The sequence below is a fragment of the Daphnia pulex genome, chromosome 7, assembly GCF_021134715.1.
Source record: "Daphnia pulex isolate KAP4 chromosome 7, ASM2113471v1".
Lineage (NCBI taxonomy): Eukaryota > Metazoa > Arthropoda > Branchiopoda > Diplostraca > Daphniidae > Daphnia > Daphnia pulex.
This window is the reverse complement of record NC_060023.1, coordinates 7,122,828-7,143,881: the sequence shown is the minus strand read 5'-3', so window position 1 is coordinate 7,143,881 and position 21,054 is coordinate 7,122,828. Positions and strand designations below refer to the sequence as shown.

Sequence of the window (21,054 nt, the reverse complement as noted above, 5' to 3'; positions counted from 1 at the left end):
CAAAATTTGGTGACGATTGGTCATTCAGGGAAGAAACGTATAAAGGATAACTAAATGGACATTAAACCCTCTGAATTTCACTACTTGCTACTACTACCCTACCCTCTATACCCCACACCCTATATTGTTAAGGACCTTCGCATATAAATATACCTCAGGGACAAATCGATATTTCAGAGTCAGTTACTCTTAATGAAAATAGGGGAATAATACAAATACGCGGTAATATGAAAAAATATCGGGGGTATAGCTCAGTGGAAGAGCATTCGACTGCAGATCGAAACGTCCCCGGTTCAACCCCGGATGCCCCCTATTAAGTTGAATCTAATACAGAGAATGAACTATTATTGAGTTTATTCAGTTAAATTGTTTCATTGTTGTGTTTATTGAATTTGAAAATCAGCTCACTAAAAATATTTCTACATATCAGCCTGACTTTTGAAAGTTTGAAAGAAATTCTCATCAGCTTATGGAAACTGATCTGCGTTAAAGCTGTTCAAGAAGTATTATTTAATAACACACAGTTTCTTCACTCAAATAACTGAAATATCTGACGTGGCTTCCTGTTCAATAGAAACTCAATTATTAACCAAATGATTCTTTGTTTGCGCATCCTGTGTGAAACAAAAATTAAAAGATAAGGTTTTTTTCGCAAAATTAATACCTTATAATCCAGAATGTCGAAGGTAAACTCATACAAACATTTATGGGGGTATAGCTCAGTGGTAGAGCATTCGACTGCAGATCGAAATGTCCCCAGTTCAAACATGGGTGCCCCCTTATAAAACGGATGTTCATCATTGAGATGTTTTAAAATGAAATAACTTGCGGTTTTCTGCATGCTTACCTGTTTATATGGAAACTTTTGTATCATTTATTTAAAGATTTACATCAAATATATAGTGACAAAACAATAATCACACCATAGAATTATCACTGTATCAGTAGCAGATTTGCGCACAATATAGAAAGAACCTGCAAGGTACGATTATCTCAGCGAAAAATGTAAAACCCCGGTCGTGTGTACAATTGCAATTAATACTTAAGAGTCTCATGCTGTTCCGACTGAGCTAGCCAGGCTCATACAAATCAACGTTGTAATCCAATACTATCTAATATGTCATGGTAAAATGCACTTGGATTATCGCTCGCACTATGGTGAAAACTACATCGGTGGTTATTAGGATTTACTGCTAACATACACATAAGCGATATTCCTATATTTTATCTTTTTACTTTGTATGTAATGAGTGCTAGGATGATAGACTGCATAGTTTTAAAATTATCTCTAGTGATGTAACATTACCATTTTGCAGTAATCAAGTCAAAACTTCAGCGGTTATTGTTGCGTTAAAAAAGCGCCAGTTTTGACTGCTTTTCGTTGGGATGACACCAGACGGATAACCAAACAAATACAACTTGGTAGTGGCACCCTTTTAAGTGTATAGACTAGCTAGTTAGCGTGTAAGATTCCTACCGCTCTTCTTCCATTACACATTTAACATAGCAGTACACAAGTCCAGATATTGGCTATTATCGAGAAAGTACAAAAGGAAATGAAATACCATATTCGGATTAAAGTTGTAAAATTGTTTCCACCCAGGATCGAACTGAGGACCTTCAGCGTGTAAAGCCGACGTGATAACCACTACACTATTGAAACGTCAGTTTCACAAAGATGGCAAAAAATTTATTTCGCCAAAATCACCATAACATGTTTATGTCCCCCAAATATATAATAAGGATATAGCTGACTTGACCTGAAAGCCACACGATGATAAAATAGGCATCAATTATCGACATTTCGTTTCGGGAAATATCAGAGAAAAGAAATCTAATTTTTAAAAAATATCAATCGATATTTCAGAGTCAGAAACTCTTAATTAAAATGGAGGAATAATACAAATACGCGGTAAAATGTAAAAATGTCGGGGGTATAGCTCAGTGGAAGAGCATTCGACTGCAGATCGAAATGTCCCCGCTTCAACCCCGGATGCTCCCTATTAAGTTGAATCTAATACAGAGAATGAACTATTATTGAGTTTATTCAGTTAAATTGTTTCATTGTTGTGTTTATTGAATTTGAAAATCAGCTCACTAAAAATATTTCTACATATCAGCCTGACTTTTGAAAGTTTGAAAGAAATTCTCATCAGCTTATGGAAACTGATCTGCGTTAAAGCTGTTCAAGAAGTATTATTTAATAACACACAGTTTCTTCACTCAAATAACTGAAATATCTGACGTGGCTTCCTGTTCAATAGAAACTCAATTATTAACCAAATGATTCTTTGTTTGCGCATCCTGTGTGAAACAAAAATTAAAGGATAAGGTTTTTTTCGCAAAATTAATACCTTATAATCCAGAATGTCGAAGGTAAACTCATACAAACATTTATGGGGGTATTGCTCAGTGGTAGAGCATTCGACTGCAGATCGAAATGTCCCCAGTTCAAACCTGGGTGCCCCCTTATAGAACGGATGTTCATCATTGAGATGTTTTAAAATGAAATAACTTGCGGTTTTCTGCATGCTTACCTGTTTATATGGAAACTTTTGTATCATTTATTTAAAGATTTACATCAAATATAAAGTGACAAAACAATAATCACACCATAGAATTATCACTCTATCAGTAGCAGATTTGCGCACAATATAGAAAGAACCTGCCAGGTACGATTATCTCAGCGAAAAATGTAAAACCCCGGTCGTGTGTACAATTGCAATTAATACTTAAGAGTCTCATGCTGTTCCGACTGAGCTAGCCTGGCTCATACAAATCAACGTTGTAATCCAATACTATCTAATATGTCATGGTAAAATGCACTTGGATTATCGCTCGCACTATGGTGAAAACTACATCGGTGGTTATTAGGATTTACTGCTAACATACACATAAGTGATATTCTTATATTTTATCTTTTTACTTTGTATGTAATGAGTGCTAGGATGATAGACTGCATAGTTTTAAAATTATCTCTAGTGATGTAACATTACCATTTTGCAGTAATCAAGTCAAAACTTCAGCGGTTATTGTTGCGTTAAAAAAGCGCCAGTTTTGACTGCTTTTCGTTGGGATGACACCAGACGGATAGCCAAACAAATACAACTTGGTAGTGGCACCCTTTTAAGTGTACAGACTAGCTAGTTAGCGTGTAAGATTCCTACCGCTCTTCTTCCATTACACATTTTACATAGCAGTACACAAGTCCAGATATTGGCTATTATCGAGAAAGTACAAAAGGAAATGAAATTCCATATTCGGATTAAAGTTGTAAAATTGTTTCCACCCAGGATCGAACTGAGGACTTTCAGCGTGTAAAGCCGACGTGATAACCACTACACTATTGAAACGTCAGTTTCACAAAGATGGCAAAAAATTTATTTCGCCAAAATCACCATAACATGTTTATGTCCCCCAAATATATAATAAGGATATAGCTGACTTGACCTGAAAGCCACACGATGATAAAATAGGCATCAATTATCGACATTTCGTTTCGGGAAACATCAGAGAAAAGAAATCTAATTTTTAAAAAATATCAATCGATATTTCAGAGTCAGAAACTCTTAATTAAAATGGAGGAATAATACAAATACGCGGTAAAATGTAAAAATGTCGGGGGTATAGCTCAGTGGAAGAGCATTCGACTGCAGATCGAAATGTCCCCGCTTCAACCCCGGATGCTCCCTATTAAGTTGAATCTAATACAGAGAATGAACTATTATTGAGTTTATTCAGTTAAATTGTTTCATTGTTGTGTTTATTGAATTTGAAAATCAGCTCACTAAAAATATTTCTACATATCAGCCTGACTTTTGAAAGTTTGAAAGAAATTCTCATCAGCTTATGGAAACTGATCTGCGTTAAAGCTGTTCAAGAAGTATTATTTAATAACACACAGTTTCTTCACTCAAATAACTGAAATATCTGACGTGGCTTCCTGTTCAATAGAAACTCAATTATTAACCAAATGATTCTTTGTTTGCGTATCCTGTGTGAAACAAAAATTAAAGGATAAGGTTTTTTTCGCAAAATTAATACCTTATAATCCAGAATGTCGAAGGTAAACTCATACAAACATTTATGGGGGTATTGCTCAGTGGTAGAGCATTCGACTGCAGATCGAAATGTCCCCAGTTCAAACCTGGGTGCCCCCTTATAGAACGGATGTTCATCATTGAGATGTTTTAAAATGAAATAACTTGCGGTTTTCTGCATGCTCACCTGTTTATATGGAAACTTTTGTATCATTTATTTAAAGATTTACATCAAACATATAGTGACAAAACAATAATCACACCATAGAATTATCACTCTATCAGTAGCAGATTTGCGCACAATATAGAAAGAACCTGCCAGGTACGATTATCTCAGCGAAAAATGTAAAACCCCGGTCGTGTGTACAATTGCAATTAATACTTAAGAGTCTCATGCTGTTCCGACTGAGCTAGCCAGGCTCATACAAATCAACGTTGTAATCCAATACTATCTAATATGTCATGGTAAAATGCACTTGGATTATCGCTCGCACTATGGTGAAAACTACATCGGTGGTTATTAGGATTTACTGCTAACATACACATAAGTGATATTCCTATATTTTATCTTTTTACTTTGTATGTAATGAGTGCTAGGATGATAGACTGCATAGTTTTAAAATTATCTCTAGTGATGTAACATTACCATTTTGCAGTAATCAAGTCAAAACTTCAGCGGTTATTGTTGCGTTAAAAAAGCGCCAGTTTTGACTGCTTTTCGTTGGGATGACACCAGACGGATAGCCAAACAAATACAACTTGGTAGTGGCACCCTTTTAAGTGTACAGACTAGCTAGTTAGCGTGTAAGATTCCTACCGCTCTTCTTCCATTACACATTTTACATAGCAGTACACAAGTCCAGATATTGGCTATTATCGAGAAAGTACAAAAGGAAATGAAATTCCATATTCGGATTAAAGTTGTAAAATTGTTTCCGCCCAGGATCGAACTGAGAACCTTCAGCGTGTAAAGCCAACGTGATAACCACTACACTATTGAAACGTCAGTTTCACAAAGATGGCAACAAATTTATTTCGCCAAAATCACCATAACATGTTTATGTCCCCCAAATATATAATAAGGATATAGTTGACTTGACCTGAAAGCCACACGATGATAAAATAGGCATCAATTATCGACATTTCGTTTCGGGAAATATCAGAGAAAAGAAATCTAATTTTTAAAAAATATCAATCGATATTTCAGAGTCAGAAACTCTTAATTAAAATGGAGGAATAATACAAATACGCGGTAAAATGTAAAAATGTCGGGGGTATAGCTCAGTGGAAGAGCATTCGACTGCAGATCGAAACGTCCCCGGTTCAACCCCGGATGCCCCCTATTAAGTTGAATCTAATACAGAGAATGAACTATTATTGAGTTTATTCAGTTAAATTGTTTCATTGTTGTATTTATTGAATTTGAAAATCAGCTCACTAAAAATATTTCTACATATCAGCCTGACTTTTGAAAGTTTGAAAGAAATTCTCATCAGCTTATGGAAACTGATCTGCGTTAAAGCTGTTCAAGAAGTATTATTTAATAACACACAGTTTCTTCACTCAAATAACTGAAATATCTGACGTGGCTTCCTGTTCAATAGAAACTCAATTATTAACCAAATGATTCTTTGTTTGCGCATCCTGTGTGAAACAAAAATTAAAAGATAAGGTTTTTTTCGCAAAATTAATACCTTATAATCCAGAATGTCGAAGGTAAACTCATTCAAACATTTATGGGGGTATAGCTCAGTGGTAGAGCATTCGACTGCAGATCGAATGTCCCCAGTTCCAACCTGGGTGCCCCCTTATAGAACGGATGTTCATCATTGAGATGTTTTAAAATGAAATAACTTGCGGTTTTCTGCATGCTTACCTGTTTATATGGAAACTTTTGTATAATTTATTTAAAGATTTACATCAAACATATAGTGACAAAACAATAATCACACCATAGAATTATCACTGTATCAGTAGCAGATTTGCGCACAATATAGAAAGAACCTGCCAGGTACGATTATATCAGCGAAAAATGTAAAACCCCGGTCGTGTGTACAATTGCAATTAATACTTAAGAGTCTCATGCTGTTCCGACTGAGCTAGCCAGGCTCATACAAATCAACGTTGTAATCCAATACTATCTAATATGTCATGGTAAAATGCACTTGGATTATCGCTCGCACTATGGTGAAAACTAGATCGGTGGTTATTAGGATTTACTGCTAACATACACATAAGTGATATTCCTATATTTTATCTTTTTACTTTGTATGTAATGAGTGCTAGGATGATAGACTGCATAGTTTTAAAATTATCTCTAGTGATGTAACATTACCATTTTGCAGTAATCAAGTCAAAACTTCAGCGGTTATTGTTGCGTTAAAAAAGCGCCAGTTTTGACTGCTTTTCGTTGGGATGACACCAGACGGATAGCCAAACAAATACAACTTGGTAGTGGCACCCTTTTAAGTGTACAGACAAGCTAGTTAGCGTGTAAGATTCCTACCGCTCTTCTTCCATTACACATTTTACATAGCAGTACCCAAGGTCAGATATTGGCTATTATCGAGAAAGTACAAAAGGAAATGTAATTCCATATTCGGATTAAAGTTGTAAAATTGTTTCCACCCAGGATCGAACTGAGGACCTTCAGCGTGTAAAGCCGACGTGATAACCACTACACTATTGAAACGTCAGTTTCACAAAGATGGCAAAAAAATTATTTCGCCAAAATCACCATAACATGTTTATGTCCCCCAAATATATAATAAGGATATAGGTGACTTGACCTGAAAGCCACACGATGATAAAATAGGCATCAATTATTGACATTTCGTTTCGTGAAATATCAGAGAAAAGAAATCTAATTTTTAAAAAATACAAGATTCCTTCGGTAATATCCTTCGGTAATTTTTTTAAACGTTAAAGAGACAGAAAATAAAGGTTATGGTAGATTAATACATACTTTAACGTTTGGAAAATTCTCTTTCCCTTTATTCTCTTTCATAATTGATTCTTTATAACTAATTGACTAATAATCTGTTAATATTATGAGTGGTGCGACTTAGGAGTGGCGGAGGCTTCGCCCCGCCACCCCACGTCGTTTAGATTAAGTTTTAGCAACATTTATTACTATAGTAACATCGAATTGGAAAAATTATTAGTTACATATTAACTATAAAGAAATGGATGTGCTCTTATAGCAGTTAGATTAAACCACCGCTGAAAAAATCTTAATTCAGGCATATAACCTAAGTGTTTTACGACCGGTTCCAAAATCGATACCGATGGTAGCGTCGCTAGCGATATTACCATAGCTTTACTTCGTCTTTCGTTACATTGTTTGGTGTACACACCAACCTGACCACGTTTTCCCTTAAATCTTATGTCAATGTTGGTCTCATGGTTAGCAACCCGGGCTGCCACTGGTATGGTTCGGGGTTCGAATCTCGATCAAGCCATTTAGGAAATTTACTAGTATACCTAGGCCCGTCCAAGGACGGCGAACCAGGCGGCTAGACGCAATCACCCAAGCGCACAGCACAGCACACATGGAGCAAAACGCCACTCGTATAATCCCACTGGCCAATTCCTTACTGTCCGGGACTTGCTTTTTCATCCATTTATGGACTTGTACATCTTCCACCGTGAGCCAGACGGTCTTTTGGGGTTTTTTTGTGGACTTGTTTTTTTTTTCGTTGAAACCAAGTATCGGTTGAATTTTGGTTTTATTTTGGGACTTTTATTTTTCAGAGTTTGGTTGTATTGTATTTGACACATTTCCCACGGTCTCGAGTTTCGGTGAAGTTTTCCACGGTTTTTTGAATCTTGAACATGTTTGGACCGTCACACACCCCATTCTGATCCTCAACTCCTTCTTCCTCTCCTTCCTCATCTTCCCGTTTCACTTTTTTCCCTTCCAATTTATTTCCTCCCACTTTTTCCCATCTTCCTCCCCTCTCTCATCCTTCCCCCTCTCTATCATCCCTCCCTCACCATCCTCTCCCTCACCATCCCGTCCCTCACCATCCCCTCCCTCACTATCCCCTCCCTCACCATCCCCTCCCTCACCATCCCCACCCTCACCATCCCTTCTCTGCACACTCCTCCCTCATGTAATCCTTCCCCTTAGACTCACATGTATCTCGTACTTATCTCGATGTGGGCTTGAACAACGGGCCGTTGTATCCTGGATCCAATGCTCTAACCACTGAGCTGTTGAGTTGTATTATCAGTTAAACAGGGGGAAAAGTCATCAGCCACTTAAGTAAATTCGGATTTTCCCTAAATACCAATAAATATTAATCGCACGACGTAATTCTTTGGCCAGTAAGTATTTGCTCCTGTATTTTAATGAAACTTACAAAACTCAGCTTCGCATATAAAATTCGAATAACCACTTGAGAGGTAATAGTAAAATACATTATTGGTGGTGTATTGGTTAGAGTGTTCGCATAGCACATTTATGTCTTTAGGTTCAATACTCATAAATTGTGAAAATAAAAATTGACAAAGTGTTTGAAATAATTTACTTGGCTTTCAATCTGAATACCTCATAATTTCCTGTTTTCGTCTATACATTCCTCGTTGCCGGTTTGAACAACAGCCCATCGTTACTTGAATCTTATTCTCTAACAACTTGGCTAATGAGATGTGTTGACACATTTTCTTAAAAGGAAGCCATCGACCAATGTAAGGCAACATCGATTTTGAACATTAAAATTTGCTAGGTATAAAAATTCATCACCCGACGTTAGCGAATTAGTTGCAATTACTCGTGGCCCAATGTGTACAAATTTGTAGATGTTATGTTTCACCCAACGTGTTTTGTAGGACACTTAAAATTTCCTCCACGTTTTTTAACAGTTTAAATTAAATTTCCTGCCGTGTACAAATCATTCGCAAGTTGAACCAATGTTATTGAATCTCTAATACCTTGCGTTTGCCCCGACAAATTCCCTCGAATTCCTTCACCACGAGCTCTCGCGGCCGCGGGGGTGCCCCTTCGGGGGCCCCACCGCCACGGGCTCGAATCGCGATGAAGGTATCCTCGTTTTTTTGTAACTTGAACACTATCTGCCCGTTGAACTCAGTTACGCATTTACCAATTAAACCACTGCCAATAGATTTCTTATACATCCACTTATGGCCCAGCGTATTCTGAAGGACATTTAAAATTCCCTGCCCGTTAAGCGTGAGCGTGCGCTTAAATTTTCTGCCTGTGGACAAATAATTTACCAGTTAAACCACTGTCATTAGATTTCTCATACATCCAATCATGGCCCAATGGATTCTGTAGGATCAATCGGTATTGGTATCAATAGGTGGTCAAGTGGTTAGCGAATTCTCTTACTATGAGTGAGTACTCGGGTTCAACTCCCGATAAACAATAGTTTCTAAAATATATTGATGACCGAATTCATAATTAGCAACTGTGACTTTACCCGGAGTTTGAACCTCGGATTTCTCGCATGACAATCAAGCACGCTAACCAATACACAATGAGAGAGATGAAATACACTATATGTTATGGAATGTATAAATATGTCGTAGAGACACGGTTCGTCGCACTCACCTGTGTGCCAGTTGCAACGCGAGATGCAGAGATGTTTGAAACCACTTGTCAATGAGATCAGAATTGAATATCAATTGGTGATCGATTGGTTAGCGAGTTCGCTTTCTATGCGTTATGTTCGGGTTCAATTCCCTAAAAACACCAATTTCAAAATTGAAAATAAATGTTTGAATTAATATTGAATTAAAGCGCCTTAACCAAGTATCGAAACTCGGACATCTTGTATGATAGCAGAGAACGTTACCCAATACACCATGAAAGAGATGGAATTTAATAGAAGTAATGGGATTTATAAATATGTCGTAGTTACACGTTAATAAAAAAAAACGTGAAGCGCGACAACCATTTGTCGAAATTGGAACTCGATAATGATATTAGTTCTGATAGTGTAGTGGTTAGAGTGTGTGTTACAATGCCATGCCCTTACATGTATGTGGCGGTAACACCTCACCGATTATGGTTCAAACCCCAAGTACTACACATACATAAATATTGGATATATCAATAAAAAAAATCCAACCCTCAACACCTGGTTTGGGGAGAGGCAATGCTTAATTTTTTTCACGTGTTCAAAAACATTATATCAACGATAAAAATTGCAACCAGTGGGCGTGGTTTTTTGGAGGGAAGCTTATGTTTTGTGCTTTTATTTCGTTTGGCGGCTTATTATCTTGCTGGTAAGTCAACGAATAATTGTTTTTCACATTCTCTCTGAACTTCCCCTTGACAACATGCCCAACTCTGGTAAGTCTCTTTAATGTTATCCAATATTTCTGTTATATTTATTGTTTTTTTTGTATCATAGATTTGCTTGTTGCTTCTCCCCCCGTTTCTTTGTCTCCTCAAGTGGTTGTCCGTGATGGAATACCCAATTCTGGTAAGTCTTCTTAATGTTATCCAATATTTCTGTTCTATTCAATGTTTTTTTTTGTTTGATAGATTTGCCTGTTGTTTCTCCCCCCGTCTCTTTGTCTCCTCAAGTGGTTGTCCCTGAAGAAAATCCACTGGGTGATGACGAAGTTGACGGGGTTTTAGCATCCATGGATATGGATTTCAATACCCCGCCGTCTTCCCCACCTGTCTCCTTTCTTCAATCTTGGACGATTTCAGAATTTCAGAGGATTGAAGATAGGAGAAGATCCAATCTATTACGTGGAGTGCAGCTGAAAACTCGGCACGAAAAATTTAAGAAAAACCGACAGAAGTAAGTTTATCCAAGTTATTTCATGTTTGTTTTTTTATGTAATTTTTTTTTTCATTTTAGTGCTGAAGCTGCTTTGGAAAGATCTAAGCGGAATGAGGCATGGGCCAAAAAGGAGCTGGCTTCATTCCGCTCCAAAATGTGCAAGGATGAAGCTGAGGCACAGAGAATGTTTGGAGATGTGATTTAGATGATTTTTGTTCGATTTGTTTAATTTTTTTTCTTTGTTTGTTATTTGTTAATTTTGTTGATCTGTTGGTTATTGATCAGTAATAAACAGAGTATTAGAATATTCATTTAGTTTGCTTTTTTTATTTTTTCCAACTTCATAATTGATGTTCTCAATATTTTAAAATCCATATAAGTACGTAGCTCTACTTCTCTTTGATTCTTGATTTGAACCATTGACTTTTTGACCTTAAGGATTTATATTCCATCTCTATAACCACTACACTATGGAGACTTATTTTAATATCGAATGTTTAATGCTATATTCGTTTTTTTTTATATTTTTGATGGAACTCAAAAGAAGAAAAGTAGAACATTGTACTTTGAATTGGACATTGTATGAGTAAGAGTTTTTTCAACCACTATAATTTTTATCATTATCCTTATTACATAAATATTGAAAATGTAATATGAATTCATTATTTTCGAAATTTAGATTTGAACCATTGATCTTAGGAATCGCATTTCATTACTTTAACCGCTACACCACGGAACGATACAGAATTTTGAAATATTGAAAATTTTATTGGTTTTGTATTTTTTTCGATAAAGCTTTAGACTTACAAATTACGTTAATAGTAAGTCATTCATGTAAAACTTTGTTCTTTTCCAAATTATATACGATTCATTTGCATGCAATTTGAGTGCATTTTTATAGTTATGCTGTGAGTGGGTTTGAACCAACATTCCTTGAATTAACAAACCAATACTATAACCACTACACCATTGGCTGTGGTATTTTGCAAATCTTGTAATAAAGCTTTAGATCTAGAAATTACGTTAATAGTAAATCATTCATGTAAAGATTTATTCTTTTCCAGCTTTCCATTCATTTGCATGCTATTTATTGAGTGCTATTTTATAGTTATACTGAGAGTGGATTTGAACCAACATCCTTTGAATTACTAATCCATTGCTGTAACCACTACACCATCGGCGGTGTGTTCTCCCAATTCTTGACGATATCCGCTGGATAGTGCATACTTCTTCATTTTCAGTATCATCGCCCAGCAAGAACAAAAACAATTTATTTACTTCATTTTAAGAATTCATCGTTTCGGGTACTATTTGCTTGCTTGAGAGGGGGTTTAAACCAAACACTTTTGACTTACTAATGCAATGCTATAACCACTACATCAACAACGGTGTTTACAAATAATATCCGATGTGACCAGTTGGATAGCGCATACTTACACATTGTCATAGTTATCACCCAGCGTGAGCAAAGAAATTTTATTTACATCGAATTTTGAAGTTTTCAATAATAAGACTATTTGCTTCATTAGCATCTGCTTCATCATACACCACGGAACATTGCATAAATTTGAAATATTGAAAATATTATTGGTTTTTGTGTTATTTTCGATTTTTGATAAGCTTCAGATTAAGAAATTACGTAAATAGTAAATCATTCATGTAAACGCACAAATAATAAAGTAGTAATTAACATTATATGACTAATTTCCTAAGTGATAAATTGAAAACCACTGATCTGGACTTGAACCGTAGACCGCTTTCTTTAAAGTCCGGCACTTTATCCACTACACCATGTGACTACGTTGTGTTTGCTGAAAAATTTGAGTCTCCTTTTCTGTTTTAAAGGAGAGTGTGAGTAGTATTGACATTCTATTCATCCGTCCATGACTTTTTAGTAGTATAAGGATTCCTATTCATCCGTCAACGACTTTAGGTATGTTAAGTAAAAGTCTATCTTTCCAGAAAAAAAACGTCATATTGTTCAATCAGTGACATAGCTAATTCAAGTGGATGAAATTTGTTTAGGATAAAATGGAAAAAAATAAATTGAAATGATCAAATTTAAATCTGAAATAAAATTGATGAATTTTGGCCATGCAACAGTTATTGCTTATTTCTGTCTTAGGCTTCAAGTCTTGAAAAATTTTGTTTTGAGTGTTCATTATTGCTCGTACAAATAAAAAATTCTTGTAGAATTAGTTATGAAAATAAAAGTTTTATAAAATCTTGAGAAAGACCATTGTTTATTATTTATAAGGTTTATTAATTCACGGTTGAGCGCACATGGGAACTGCCCCCATGGCCATGCCCGTGCTCCTTTTTTTGGCCCGTAGGCCGAGGCGGAATTTAGTTCCTCTTGGGAAGGAAAGGAATGGAAGGGAATGTATTAATGTATTCACCAAAAAATCAATATTTCTTAATTAGATTTGAGAATGTTTGACTATATGTTTAAATTGCAGTTGTCTAAAATGGTTACAATAAAACTTCTTTAAAGACAACATTTAAAGTAAACACCTTTTTCTTTTCTTCTTCGGTGGCTGTCGGATGATTTTTGAGAAGCTTGCCTTGTTTCCCAGACTCAGCAATCTCGACTCGGACTCCTTTTTGGGAGGGAACACAAAAAATATTAGAATTATTGAATATTTCATGAAACTATTAATTTTAAAAATGTATAAGAAATCAAAATAAACCGTCTTTCGATGTAGCTCTGGAGAAGGCCACATACAGCTGGCCATGACTGAAGACGGGTTCTGGAAGTAATATTCCGACCCGATCAAACGTTTGGCCCTGTGACTTTGTGATGGTCATCGCAAACGCCAACAAAACGGGAAACTGGAGCCTCTTGAGGATGACTGGAAGATCCGAATCAGTTGGGGACATCATCATCCGCGGGATGTAGACGATGTGCCCCTTGTTTTTTCCAGCAGCAATTTCTGCAACGATCAGATTTTCTCTAAGCGCCCTGATGATGAGCCGGGTCCCATTGCAAAGTCCCTGACGCGAATCGATATTCTTCAGAAGAATGATGACGGCTCCCACTTTCATTTTCAGCAAATGGGTGGGAATTCCGGAGACGTCAAAGGAGTTGAGAACTTCGGTTGGGTAATTTGAAATTTCTTCAGGGTCGTCAGAGTCGATGGTATCGATGCTTCTGTACTCATGAAGCGTACCGGGCATGTCTTTGATGATCTGATTGTTGATTCGTAAGCAATCGCCGTTTTTCGGACAAAGAATAGCGCGACTGCATATTTGTTTAGATACGACAGGATCTAACAGTTGAGCAGGATCACCAAAGACGTGCTCGACTAAACTCCGGTTATAATTGAAAAATTCTTTAGGAATTTCAATCATATCGGGGATGTTCAATTTTGGATGCGTCGGTAGAGTTCCGTTTCCAAGCTGAATGAGCCAATCGGCGTAGTCTTGACTGCCGGCCACGGTACGCATATTTTGAGTCAGACGAAGTTGTTGAAACTGAGGCCAAGTGTCATTGTTTCGGATAGTGACTTCCAGCACTGTCACCCTGTTTCCGTGTCGGACGACCGGTAAACACTGACGAAAATCGCCACCAAGAAGGAGCACTTTACCACCGTGAGGAATATTGTTCTTGTGCAACTTTTGGAACAGGAAATTGAAAGCACTAAGGGCGTGATTTGTCTTCATGGTGGCTTCGTCAGAAATGATGAGAACTGCACTTCTGATCAAATGAGCGAGGAAGCTACCATCTTCGATTTTTGATCTGGTCGCTTCAGTGATTGGAGGGTAAATCTTGAATTGGGAATGATACGTTGTGCCGTCAATCAACAACGTAGAAGCGATGCCGGTAGACGCAACGGCGATCACTGTTTTCCCTTGTCCCTGCAGTACGGTGATGAGAGTGTTGTACAGGAACGTCTTCCCCGTTCCTCCAGGGCCATCCAAGAAATACTGATGCGGAATTGCATTTTCAGTATCGTTGACGGCAGCCATGACTTGATCGAAGGCAGCCCGTTGACCTTCGTTCAACTGACTAACCATCAATTCACCTAATCTTCTCTTCTCTCTCATAGTAATTTCAGCATTTTCTTCGAGTTGAGCCGCGATAAGACGATGAATAAGCTGAAAATCAGGAACAGGCAATGAGAGATTTTCCATCGTTTGATTGTTGAGAAGTAGCTTGTCTTGAATAAATTTCAAAGTCAAGTTTTTTGCTATTTCGGCGTCGTGACCATTACGAATAAAATCTTCCATTAGCTGAGGCAAAGATCGCTCAAAGAGATAAAGAGCATCCGTAGGATTGCAAAACAGACAAATGTCAACAAAAAGCTGTCGCAATCGTTCTGGCATTTCAAAGGCGGCAATTACTCTTAAATGAGCTCAATGATGACAGACACTAATTTCAATAATGAAAATTGCAAATTGCAAATTAATAAATTGCAAAAAATAATAAATTGCAAATTAACAACAGCACCTTGAACAGGGATCGAGCATCGAACCTCTCGCTTCGTAGCCGGGCATGCTATCCAATAGACCATTTGAACGATGATAACAATAAAGGGAATGGGATGTAAAAATATGTCTAAGAGATCCGGTGCGTCACGTCGCGCTCACCTGTGCGTCATGAGCGACGTGACGCGAGACGCAGATATCTTTGAAACAACTTGTCAATAAGATCAAAGCCAAATATTAATTGGTGGTCAAGTGGTTAGCAAGTTAGCTTCCCATGCGTGAGTACTCGGGTTCAAATCCTGATAGCCGCTAATTTCTTAATTGAAAAACTTGAACATTGCAAACTAATAATTCATAACAGCGATTAATAATTCATAACAGCGAAATAACCCGGGAACGAACTTCGGTCCTCTCTCTTCGTAGTCGAGCACGCTATCAATAGACCATTAGAGAGATGGAATCAGTATAGGGAATTGGATGTAAATATCTTAAAGACACGGAGCGTCACGTCGCGCTCACCAGTGCGTCATGAGCAACGTGACGCGAGACGCAGGTATGTTTGAAACAACTTGTCAATAAGATCGAAGGTAAAACATCAATTGGTGGTCAAGTGGTTAGCAAGTTCGCTTACCATGCGTGAGTCTTTGGGTTCATATCCCGATAAACACTCCAATTTCTGCAAATAAAACGTTGCAAATTAATAAATATTAACAACGCCTTGATCCGGCATCGAACCTAAGACCTCTCGCATGTTAGCCGAGCACGCTAGCCAATACACCAAGAGAGATATGTATTTCAAAGTAAGTAACGGGATCTATAAATATGTCGTAGAGATATGATGCGTCGCGTCGCGCTCACCTGTGTGTCATTCGCAACGCGAGATGCAGAGATGTTTGAAACCACACTTCAATGAAATCATCCTTGAATATTAATTGGTGGGCAAGTGGTTAGCGAGTTCGCTTACCATGCATGAGTATTCGGGTTCAAATCCCGATAGATACTCCAATTTCTCTAAATTGAACATTGCAAATTAATAAATAATAGCACCGCCTGGATCCGGGATCGAACCTCAGACCTCTCGCATGGTAGCAGTGCACGCTAACCAATACACCATTAGAAAGATGGAATTCTATAGAGGAAATTGGATGTAAAAATACATGTCCAAGACAAACGGCGCGCGCCGCGCACGAAACACTGGAAGCGCAACAACAACAACAACCATCTGTCCAAATTCCAACTCGATATGGATATCAGTTCTGATAGTGTAGTGGTTAGAGTGTGTGCGACAATGCCATCCCAATCGGATGTGCGGCGGAAAAACCTCTCCGACCATGGTTCAAACCCCAAGTAGTACACTCGAATCTAATAGAGGACATCGACATATATAACCGATGGAAAAAAAAACCCTACCCGACTACTAACAAATTCAACCCCCCTCTCTCCCCCCCACAAAAAAAAAAAAAAAAACACAAACGGTTCGAGCCCGTGTGTGTGTGGCGAGAAAGGCGCGCGCAAACGGACAAACGGTGAGGAAAGTTGACGTGTATATCGCCTCGCTTGGTAGTCAATTCGAAAAAACTTTCGCCACTGGTTGCGTCTCGCCGCTACAGACAAACCACTCTGGACCTCGGTTGGGACAAACAAACAAACAAACAAACACACCGAATCACAGACAGGCCAAGGTCACTTGTCCACGCCCGCGGTTTATAGAGCAGTAGAAGACTAGTATACCAGATGCCCGTCCAAGGACGGCGAACCAGGCGGCTAGACATAATCACCTAAGCGCACACTACACATGGAGCAAAACGCCACTCGTATAATCCCACTGGCCAATTCCTTACTGTCCGGGACTTATTTTTTTCATCTATTTATGGACTTTTACATCTTCCACCGTGAGCCAGTCGGTCTTTTGGGTTTTTTTTGTGGACTTGTTTTTTTTTCGTTGCAACCAAGTATCGGTGGAATTTAGGAATTTTTTGGGACTTGTATTTTTCAGAGTTTGGTTGAATTGGATTTAACAATTTCCTCGGATTTCTTCACCGCGAGCTCTCGCGCCCACGGGGGTGCCATTTCGGGGGCCCCACGCTCAAGGGCTCGAGTCGCGGTGAGGGTATCCTCGGTTTTTTGTTCCTTGTACACGTTTGGCACGTCGAACTTCCTACTCTTATCTCCCCCTCCTTCTTCCTATCTTTCCTCATCCTCCCCTCCCACTTTCTCCCCTCCCACTTTCTCCCCTCCTACTCCCCACTCCCATCCTCCCCCTCTCTATCTCCCCACCCCTCACCATCCCCTCCTTGCACACTCCTCCCTCATGTAACCCTTCCCCTTAGACTCACATGTATCTCGTACTTATCTCGATGAGGGCTTGAACAACGGGCCGTTGTATCCTGGATCCAATGCTCTAACCACTGAGCTGTTGAGTTGTATTATCAGTTAAACAGGGGGAAAAGTCATCAGCCACTTAAGTTAATTCGGATTTGCTCTAAATACCAATAAATATTAATCGCACGACGTAATTCTTTGGCCCGTAAGTATTTGCTCCTGTATTTTACTGAAATCTACAAAACTCAGCTTCGCATATAAAATTCGAATAACCACTTGAGAGGTAAAAGTAAAATATATGATTGGTGGTGTATTGGTTAGAGTGTTCGCATAGCATAATAATGTCTTTAGGTTCAATACTCATAAATTGTGAAAATAAAAATTGACAAAGTGTTTGAAATAATTTACTTGGCTTTCAATCTGAATACCTCATAATTTCCTTTTTCCTTCTATACATTCCACGTTGCCGGTTTGAACAATAGCCCATCGTATCTTGAGTCCTGTTCTCTAACCACATAGCTATTGAGAGGTATTGGTGTATTTTCTTGGGAGGAAGTCATCGACATATATGAGGCAACATCGATAGTGAACAGTTGCGTTTGCAATAAATTGGTAGAATAATTCATCACCCGTCGTTAGCGAATTAGTTGCAATTACTCATGGCCCAACGTAAACAAATTTGTAGATATTATGTTTCACCCAACGTGTTCTGTAGGACACTTAAAATTTCCTGCCCGTTTTTTAACAGTTTAAAAGATTTAATTTCCTGCCCGTGGACAAATCATTTGCCAGTTTAACCAATGTCATTGAATCTCCGATACCTTGTGTTTGACCCGAAAAATTCCCTCGAATTCCTTCACCACGAGCTCTCGCGGCCGCGGGGGTGCCCCTTCGGGGGCCCCACCCCCGCGGGCTCGAGTCGCGGTGAAGGTATCCTCGGTTTTTGGTACCTTGAAAACGTTTCGCCCGTCGAACTCAGTTACGCATTTACCAGTTAAACCACTGCCATTAGATTTCTCATATATCAACTCATGGCACAGCGTATTTTGAAGGAATTTTAAAATTTCCTGCCCGTTAAGCGTGAGCTTGCGCTTAAATTTCCTGCCCGTGGACAAATCATTTGCCAGTTAAACCATTGTCATTGAATGTCTGATACCTTATGTTTGACCCGAAAAATTCCCTCAAATTCGTTCACCACGAACTCTCGCGGCCGCGGGGGTGCCCCTTCGGGGGCCCCACCCCCGCGGGCTCGAGTCGCGGTGAAGGTATCCTCGGTTTTTTGTACCTTGAACACGTTTCGCCCGTCGAACGCATTCTCACTTTTTTACAACTATTCTTTGTAGCTACTTGTTAAGCGTGAGCCAAATCAGGAAAGTTAATCATCCCACTTGACTTTTAGCCCGTCGTGATTGACTTTTGTTGAATTATTTTCATCCCTTCGTGAGAAAATAAGGGTGAATTCTTTTCAGCCCGTCGTGAGCGGAATAGGGTGAATAATTTTAAGTTCGGCGTGAGCAACGTAGGGTGAATTATTTTCAGCCCGTCGTGAGCGAAATAGATTGAATTATTTTCAGCCCGTCGTGAGCGAAATAGAGTGAATTCTTTTCAGCCCGTCGTGAGCAACTTAGGGTGAATTCTTTTCAGCCCGACGTGAGCGAAAAATAGTGAATAATTTTCAACTCGGCATGAGCAACCACTATACGGTGACCACTCTTCAATGAGATCAACATTTAATTTAAATTGGTGGCGAAGTGGTTAGTGAGTTCGCTTACCATGCGTGAGTACTCAGGTTCAAATCCCGATCGACCCTCCCATTTCTAAATTAAAAATTGAACATTGCAAATTAATAATCAAAAACAAAGCATTTGCCCAGGATCAAACCTTGGACCTGTCACATATTAGCCGAGCACGCTATCCAATACACTATTAGAGAGATAAATCTGTTAGAGGAAATTGGATGTAAAAGTATGTCGTTCAGATACGGTGCGTCACGTCGCGCTCACCTGTGTGAGGCAAGAGCTACGCGACGTGTGTAACGCGAGACGCCAAAATAATTGAAACTACCTCTAAATGAGCTCACTGATGAATATCAATTGGTGGTCAAGTGGTTAGCAAGTTCGCTTATCATGCGTGAGTATTCGGGTTCAAATCCAGATAGACCTTAATTTCTAACTTGAAAATTGAACTTTACAAATAAACAATTCATAACAATGCCTTGACCCGGGATCGAACCTCGGACCTGTCGCTTCGTAGCCGTGAACGCTATCCAATATACCATGAGAGAGATGGAATTCAATAGAGGAAATTGTATCTATAAATATGTCGTAGAGACACGGTGCATCGCTTCGCGCTCACCTATGCGTCCTGAGCGACGTGACGCGAGACGCAGATATGTTTGAAACAACTTGTCAGTAAGATCAAAGAAAAAACATCAATTGGTGGTCAAGTGGTTAGCATGTTCGCTTACCATGCATGAGTATTCGGGTTCAAATCCCGATAGACACTCCAATTTCTGTAAATTGAACATTGCAAATTAATAAATAATAACAGCGCCAGGATCCGGGATCGAACCTCAGACCTCTCGCATGTTATCCGAGCACGCTAACCAATACACTGTTAGGAGATGAACTCTAATAGAGGAAATTGGATGTAAAAATATGTCGTAGAGACACGGTGCGTCGCGTCGCGCTCACCTGTGCGTCATGAGCGACGTGACGCGAGACGCAGATATGTTTGAAACAACTTATCAATAAGATCATAGAAAAAATATCAGTTGGTGGTCAAGTGGTTAGCAAGTTCGCTTATCATGTGTGAGTTGTCAGGTTCAAATCCCGATACACACCACTTTCTATATAGAAAAAATTGAACATAGTAAATTAATAATAAATAACAGCGCCTTGATCCGGGAACGAACCTCGGACCTATCGCTTCGTAGCCGGGCACGTTATCCAATACACCATTAGAAAGATGAAATAAAGGTAATTGGATCTAAAAATATGTCGTAGAGACACGGTGCATCGCGTCGCGCTCACCTGTGCGTCATCAGCGACTTGACGCGAGACGCAGATATGTTTGAAACAACTTGTCAATAAGATCAAATGTAAACATCAGATGGTGGTCAAGTGGTTAGCAAGTTCGCTTACCATGCGTGAGTATTCGGGTTCAAATCCCGAAAAACACTCCAATTTCTGCAAATTGAACATTGCAAATAAATAAATAATAACAGCGCCTTGATCCGGGATCGAACCTCAGACCTCTCGCATGTTAGCCGAGCACGCTAACCAATACACCAAGAGAGATATGGAACGAAATAGAGGAAATTGGATGTAAAAATTCATGTCCAAGACAAAAGGCGCGCGCCGCGCACGAAACACTGGAAGCGCAACAAAAAACAACCATCTGTCCAAATTCCAACTCGATATGAATATCAGTTCTGATAGTGTAGTGGTTAGAGTGTGTGCGACAATGTCATCCCTATCGGATGTGCGGCGGAAACACCTCTC

At 38.8% G+C, this 21,054-nt stretch overlaps 2 protein-coding genes and 9 non-coding genes across 11 annotated transcripts; 7 read left to right on the top strand and 4 right to left on the bottom strand.

Annotated features, from left to right (window-relative positions):
* Positions 1–240: 240 nt before the first annotated feature.
* Positions 241–312, top strand: Trnac-gca. The gene has a single exon. It is a non-coding gene; the product is annotated as a tRNA-Cys (tRNA).
* Positions 313–708: 396 nt separating this feature from the next.
* Positions 709–780, top strand: Trnac-gca. The gene has a single exon. It is a non-coding gene; the product is annotated as a tRNA-Cys (tRNA).
* An 810-nt stretch (positions 781–1,590) lies between these two features.
* Positions 1,591–1,663, bottom strand: Trnav-uac. The gene has a single exon. It is a non-coding gene; the product is annotated as a tRNA-Val (tRNA).
* A 735-nt stretch (positions 1,664–2,398) lies between these two features.
* Trnac-gca lies at positions 2,399–2,470 on the top strand. The gene has a single exon. It is a non-coding gene; the product is annotated as a tRNA-Cys (tRNA).
* An 810-nt stretch (positions 2,471–3,280) lies between these two features.
* Trnav-uac lies at positions 3,281–3,353 on the bottom strand. The gene has a single exon. It is a non-coding gene; the product is annotated as a tRNA-Val (tRNA).
* Positions 3,354–4,088: 735 nt separating this feature from the next.
* Positions 4,089–4,160, top strand: Trnac-gca. Its single transcript has one exon. It is a non-coding gene; the product is annotated as a tRNA-Cys (tRNA).
* A 1,150-nt stretch (positions 4,161–5,310) lies between these two features.
* Positions 5,311–5,382, top strand: Trnac-gca. The gene has a single exon. It is a non-coding gene; the product is annotated as a tRNA-Cys (tRNA).
* A 396-nt stretch (positions 5,383–5,778) lies between these two features.
* On the top strand, positions 5,779–5,849 carry Trnac-gca. Its single transcript has one exon. It is a non-coding gene; the product is annotated as a tRNA-Cys (tRNA).
* An 810-nt stretch (positions 5,850–6,659) lies between these two features.
* On the bottom strand, positions 6,660–6,732 carry Trnav-uac. The gene has a single exon. It is a non-coding gene; the product is annotated as a tRNA-Val (tRNA).
* A 3,502-nt stretch (positions 6,733–10,234) lies between these two features.
* On the top strand, positions 10,235–11,019 carry LOC124198188. Its single transcript, XM_046593900.1, has 4 exons — positions 10,235–10,359; positions 10,421–10,492; positions 10,555–10,819; positions 10,880–11,019. The coding sequence occupies exons 1-4, from the start codon at positions 10,347–10,349 to the stop codon at positions 11,004–11,006; spliced, it is 477 nt and encodes a 158-aa protein (XP_046449856.1). The 5' UTR covers positions 10,235–10,346; the 3' UTR covers positions 11,007–11,019.
* A 2,254-nt stretch (positions 11,020–13,273) lies between these two features.
* LOC124198384 (ATP-dependent DNA helicase PIF1-like) lies at positions 13,274–15,127 on the bottom strand. Its single transcript, XM_046594216.1, has 2 exons — positions 13,492–15,127; positions 13,274–13,401 (listed from the first exon to the last, which is right to left on the bottom strand). Exons 1-2 carry the CDS (start codon positions 15,125–15,127, stop codon positions 13,274–13,276), a joined length of 1,764 nt encoding a protein of 587 aa, XP_046450172.1.
* Positions 15,128–21,054: the final 5,927 nt, after the last annotated feature.

What these genes read in the sequence shown, in the direction of transcription:
- LOC124198188 (XM_046593900.1), top strand. An exon ending in TGATGGAATACCCAATTCTG is followed by an intron (nt 10,493 to 10,554) that starts GTAAGTCTTCTT and finishes TTTGTTTGATAG; the next exon opens with ATTTGCCTGTTGTTTCTCCC. An exon ending in TTTAAGAAAAACCGACAGAA is followed by an intron (nt 10,820 to 10,879) that starts GTAAGTTTATCC and finishes TTTTCATTTTAG; the next exon opens with TGCTGAAGCTGCTTTGGAAA.
- LOC124198384 (XM_046594216.1), bottom strand. Translation starts at nt 15,127, where the DNA reads ATGCCAGAACGATTGCGACAGCTTTTTGTTGACATTTGTCTGTTTTGC. An exon ending in CAGAGCTACATCGAAAGACG is followed by an intron (nt 13,402 to 13,491) that starts GTTTATTTTGAT and finishes CCTCCCAAAAAG; the next exon opens with GAGTCCGAGTCGAGATTGCT.